Source organism: Littorina saxatilis, linkage group LG1, assembly GCF_037325665.1.
Source record: "Littorina saxatilis isolate snail1 linkage group LG1, US_GU_Lsax_2.0, whole genome shotgun sequence".
Taxonomy (NCBI): Eukaryota; Metazoa; Mollusca; class Gastropoda; order Littorinimorpha; family Littorinidae; genus Littorina; species Littorina saxatilis.
The window spans coordinates 85,532,359-85,538,358 of record NC_090245.1 but is presented as its reverse complement, the minus strand read 5'-3'; the positions used below and the strand labels follow the sequence as shown (position 1 = coordinate 85,538,358).

General features: G+C 41.0%; 1 protein-coding gene across 1 annotated transcript in view; it reads right to left on the bottom strand.

Moving 5' to 3' along the window:
* LOC138951158 (serine/threonine-protein kinase ATR-like) overlaps window positions 1-6,000 on the bottom strand; it is a 121,026-nt gene that overhangs the window by 52,274 nt on the left and 62,752 nt on the right. The window contains exons 37-43 of the mRNA XM_070322827.1: window positions 5,270-5,405; window positions 4,778-4,926; window positions 4,312-4,426; window positions 3,340-3,477; window positions 1,547-1,724; window positions 1,080-1,261; window positions 476-581 (exon numbers count right to left, since the gene is read on the bottom strand). Coding sequence (XP_070178928.1) covers window positions 476-581; window positions 1,080-1,261; window positions 1,547-1,724; window positions 3,340-3,477; window positions 4,312-4,426; window positions 4,778-4,926; window positions 5,270-5,405 — 1,004 coding nt within the window. The remainder of the gene's footprint in view (window positions 1-475; window positions 582-1,079; window positions 1,262-1,546; window positions 1,725-3,339; window positions 3,478-4,311; window positions 4,427-4,777; window positions 4,927-5,269; window positions 5,406-6,000) is intronic.

Genomic DNA, 6,000 nt, shown 5'->3' with positions numbered 1-6,000 from the left:
TAAAGTTTTCCGGACGGACGGACGGACGCCGGGACGGACGGACGGACGGACGCCGGGACGGACGCCGGGACGGACGGACGGATGACTCGGGTGAGTACATAGACTCACTTTTGCTTCGCATGTGAGTCAAAAAGCATACAAAAGGTGTTTGGAACTCAATTCATATCAATGCACAACAATTTGGAAAGATTAAAGGGGGTATTCTGTACTCACTACAGATAGGCTAACCATGTTTTACCTTTCAGTTCTCATTCAGGCAAAAGAGCACTCATGCATGTGCATAAAAAGAGCATACCTATGTTTGTGCATACAAGCTTGTACCCATTCATAGGTATGACAACACAAATACCCACATTTTCCCTCCTGTACAACTGACACAAATATTGGTCACAGGCAGTATGCCTTGGTACTCCATGTTTTCTTTATGTGTAAAAATAATATGAAAATACTTGTGTACAACAAATGTTGATCATACCCAGATTTTCATGGACCAGGATCTCCTGCACCAGCGTTGACTCGCTTTGTCTGACGGCTGCCACGCCTAGCACTCCGTCAGGCTCATTAAGACAGTCATAAAGACGCTGAAAAGAACAGATGCAATAGAAAAACTGACAACCTTTGCTCTGGTTAGATATCAAACTAAATTGATATCAAAGATCTTGCCCAATGCATAATGATGCAATTTCTTACACAAGAACAGCAACAAGAAGTGTTCGTTCATGTTACAATTTCTATTTTAGTTTCTAAACATTGAATTTCCACCAGATCAAAATTCACATGTTTGATTTTATTCTGTCTTGAAAGAAGCCTTTTTTTTTTTAAGACCTCATACAGTGGTACCAGTGATATAAGGCACTTCTGATGAGAGGAAAACTTCAAATAAAGGACGCTTTCTGTAGTCCCTTTGTCTTATCGTTTTGACCAAAATATACCTGTCATGACAAGCCACTTGCAAATAAAGGACAACTTTGGCTGTCCCCAAGGGTGTCCGTTTATGGCAGGTACATGTACCACTGTGGCAAGTTTACTTAGCCCTTCACCTACAACTCAAATCTCACCTAGCTACCCAAAGGTCTTACCTGCAAGAAATCCAGGTGCTCCTGTAGGTCCTGCTTGGTGTCGGTGATGAACTGCTCGAAGTGGAGGAGAGCCCTTGTGTAGGCCTTGCAGTTGAAGCTAGCCTGTGCCAGTGTGTCTTGGGGGATGCGAGACACAAACCCGTTCACTGCCTTGTACTGTGGGTTGTTCGCATACGCTGGTTCTGTGGGAAGAAGACAGTAATGAAAACGCAAATGTGCAAATGTTATCTCCAAAATCAAATCTAAATTCTACTTTCATTTTTGTATTCACTCATAAGATAACAATGAAAACTAAAGGCGCAAATGTCATCTCCAAAATCAAATCTAAATTCTACTTTCATTTTTATATTTACTCATAAGGTGGTTAATACAAAACAAAATACTGTTACTCTGATTTCCCTTTCAGATAAATAGTTCTTGGTAAAATTCCATATCCAGTTCCTGATTATATCAAGTATATCACCTACCACGGCTGGGAGGCACTCCAGCAGTGAGAATCTGAATGCGGTGAGTTCTCCACTTGGTGAGGTAGTCGAGGACAGAAAAGATGGTCTGAGCACCGACGTGTCTGAAGTCCGATGTGCTGCTGTGCCGAACGTCCGCCTTCTTCGCTTGCTTCACCACCTCCATCACCTCATTGTAAATCTTGCATGACAAATCATAATGTGAATCAACTTTCCAGTATCTAAATAACAAAGTGACTGTGGTGAGATGAACAAAGTCAACTTTCCATGTTAAAAATCATAATGTCAATCAAAAAACAAGAAGGGCAAAGCCCATACGACTCACATGCTTTACACATTTTTCCTTCCAAAATACATGTGACCTTGACCCAAGGTCAAGGTCATCCAAGGTCATGCAACACAAAGCTGTTAATTCAAGACATAGGAAGTACAATGGTGCTTATTGGCTCTTTCTACCATGAGATATGGTCACTTTTAGTGGTTCACTACCTTATTTTGGTCACATTTCATAAGGGTCAAAGTGACCTTGACCTTGATCATTTGTGACCAAATGTGTCTCATGATGAAAGCATAACATGTGCCCCACATAATTTTTAAGTTTGAAACAGTTATCTTCCATAGTTCAGGGTCAAGGTCACTTCAAAATATGTATACAATCCAACTTTGAAGAGCTCCTGTGACCTTGACCTTGAAGCAAGGTAAACCAAACTGGTATCAAAAGATGGGGCTTACTTTGCCCTATATATCATATATAGGTGAGGTATTCAATCTCAAAAACTTCAGAGAAAATGGGAAAAATGGGAAAAATAGCTGTTTTTTAGGCAACATTTATGGCCCCTGCGACCTTGACCTTGAAGCAAGGTCAAGATGCTATGTATGTTTTTTGGGGCCTTGTCATCATACACCATCTTGCCAAATTTGGTACTGATAGACTGAATAGTGTCCAAGAAATATCCAACGTTAAAGTTTTCCGGACGGACGTCCGGACGACTCGGGTGAGTACATAGACTCACTTTTGCTTCGCATGTGAGTCAACAAGAAAGGTATGTTGTTGCAACGTTTAATTATTGACAAAACAAAACGGTACGTTCACAGATATATCATCACAACGGTCTTTTAAGTGCACAGACAAACACTAATTAGACAAAACTTATCTGACAAAATGTTCAGCCGCTTGTAGGGTGGCTATTTGTTTTTGGATTTCAAATCATAATGTGAACCAACTTTCCATGGTAAATCTCTACTATAAGAGAAGAAATTCTGACACAAAAAAATATTCTTCATCTCTCTCTCTCTCTCCATCACTGTATTGTAAATCTTTCAGAACAAATCATAATGTGGACGAACTTTCCATGTTAAAACTCTGCTATAAGAGAAGATTTCTGACACACAAAAATATTCTCTCTCTCTCTCTTGGTTTTTTTTTACTTTGATAACTGATCGTATTTATTTTTGTCTTTATAGTGCTGTACTGAACTTTGTCTTTCAATTTCATGCCATAGTTTTAGCAGGGTCAGATTGTTCTGATTGTGAGACCTAACATCTTTATCCTTGTGTAATAAAAATCGATCAGTCTACCTCTCAGTAACAACTGAATCCTGCACAGAACATTAAAGGCCAACACTGCGGGCGCGATAGATGTAGCTTTGTTTTTTTCTTGCTTGTAATACATCTGATGTTGCTGGCAACGCAAAATTTATCTCTGTGGCCTTCTACTATAGCAAGGCTTTGTCTCCTGAAGACAGGTGTTTGGCTTTAACATAATCATTTCCAGGTGTAAATCAAATCCCTCTTACCTCCAGGTGATCCTTCTCTGAGCCATCCAGCAACACCTGAGCCACAACGTGAGGCAGAAGGTAGAGAGCTAGCTGCAGGTTGTGGCGCTCTGCAGCACTGCAAGCTTGAAACACCTGGTAGGCCAGTCCATGCTTCACCTGCACGAGGGAAAAAATCCAGGTGAGCTTTCGAGCATCAGACAACTAAAGGGCTTATAACCTTTCTTTCTTTCTTTATTTGGTGTTTAACGTCGTTTTCAACCATTCAAGGTTATATCGCGACGGGGAAAGGGGGGAGATGGGATAGGGGAAAGGGGGAAGATGGGATAGAGCCACTTGTTAATTGTTTCTTGTTCACAAAAGCACCAATCAAAAAATTGCTCCAGGGGCTTGCAACGTAGTACAATATATGACCTTACTGGGAGAATGCAAGTTTCCAGTACAAAGGACTTAACATTTCTTACATACTGCTTGACTAAAATCTTTACAAACATTGACTATATTCTATACAAGAAACACTTAACAAGGGTAAAGGGAGAAACAGAACCGTTAGTCGCCTCTTACGACATGCTGGGTAGCATCGGGTAAATTCTTTCTCGTCCCAACCAATATGGGACTCCCCCTAACCCGCGGGGGGTGGCTTATAACCCGAGAGGTAATTTATGAGATATGATATAAAAAGTGGGTACAATTCAAAAAGAGCTACACAGCATTCATTTTAATGATGGCAGATAAAGAGGAACAAAGGAGAGTAAACATAAAAATGTACCTGTCTCCAGTGAAGCATGCTAACACAAAACTAAGCAAATTGAATATATCAATTAATCGCTCAATCAGACAATAAATAAATCACTCAATATAAATCATGTTTTAACCTTGTCCCACAAAACAAAAGTTACAATTTTCCCAGTGCACACGCACACACACACTCACTCAGTAACTGACTTCTACACACACACCTACACACACACATAAAACCAGGTCTTCATATACCTTGTGAGCCATGTAAGTAGTCCAGTTTCTGACCCAGTCCAGGAGGTTGCTGCCTTTAGGACTGCCATAGATTGGTCTGGGGAACGTGGACCCTTGGTCTGCTTTCAGCTTGTACCTGACAAACACATGACGTACTTAAATGACATACATGGAATTTCGTCAACAGCAAACATTGGATCAACTACCGCTGCCCCTCCCCCCCCCCCCCCTCCCCCCCTCCCAAAAAAAAAAGGTAGTACGGCTGCTTTAATGGTAGGGTACAAAATGGTCACCCGTAAGACATTTGAGTGTGCATGGGGGCTGTAGCCCTTGAATGCAGACAAAAATATTGTTGCAAAAACAAGTTACCATTCAGTGCATTCATTCATCTTGTGATGTATCTCATCTTTCAATGTCTGTTATAAATAATTTCACTTCTTCGTCTCACAAAAGATGTCTAACTAGAGCATAGAAAGCAAAAGCTAACTTAGTGTTGAGAAGAGGAGCAAGGATTTCTTGTGACTGCTCGGAGAATCTGCACCACAGCTTGTTGCCACGTGTCTCAGGCTCCCCTTTGTTGTGTGCCTCCATCTTGTAGATCTGCAGCAGCTCTTGAAGCGCAAATGACGCACAGTCCTGTTACGAAAGACACAGTGAAAATATAACACAGATACCAATGACAAAGACTTGCTGAAGTCTAACTCAGACATGAGAATAGAATATCGAGGGAAAAAAAAGGGAAAATAAGGTTTGCCAAATCTTATATAACAAAAATATTCAGACAATGTTATCAGTTTTCCTTAACCCTGATGTAAGACTTTCTCCAGTTAGTAAAAGAAGAAGGGAAAATGATTTACTTGTGAGGAGTAATGCTTACAGCTTCAAAATAAATCTAATGTGCTGATTTTCCATATCCAATGTATCAAGATCTAACAAAAATAACAACAACAAAATGAACATTTTCAATGTTCTGACTGACCTGCACTCTTGGCTCTGTGGCAGCCAGAAAGGCCTTGATGACTTCGTTGATGAGCCCAACGACAAAATTGTCGTCCTCCACTGTGGCCTGAAACTTAGCGTGCTGTTCTCGTGGGTCGTTGCTCATCAGCTGGAGTCTGCACATAGTCAGCAAAGATCATGATGATGATGATGGAACTTTATTTTGCAAGGATAGAGGTTTAAGGCACACACACAAAGAGAACCAACAAGGATAACCCCAGCATTTTGCACACATCACACCAGCTCATGAATAAGAAATTAAGATGCAATGTTGTTCTCAGACAGGTCTTTGGTCACAAACGCATACTCTTTTGGTAAGCATGTTTTATTCACTTTAGGCTATATATACAATCATTTCACAATAACAAGCAAAATGCTTATGGACACGACAAATAATCTTTTGATCTGACGCATTGTTCTGACCCCCGAAACAGTCCGAAACTGTTGACATGCAGGTCTGACAGAACAATGGTTTTGTAGCCACGACATTTGGACCAATTCATACTTTCCATCAAGGTCCAACTGACCTATTGTATAAGGAGTCATGGAAGAACATTAAAGATGCACCATTTAACAGGGTCCCCACTCACACTATTTCACTGCTGCAGCGGTTATGCTATCTCAGCGGCCAGGCAGCTTGGAGCAAGCAGGCCATAAATAGCCTACCCTGCGCTGGCGGTGACCTCTTTAGTTTCGCGGGGAAATGCCAGC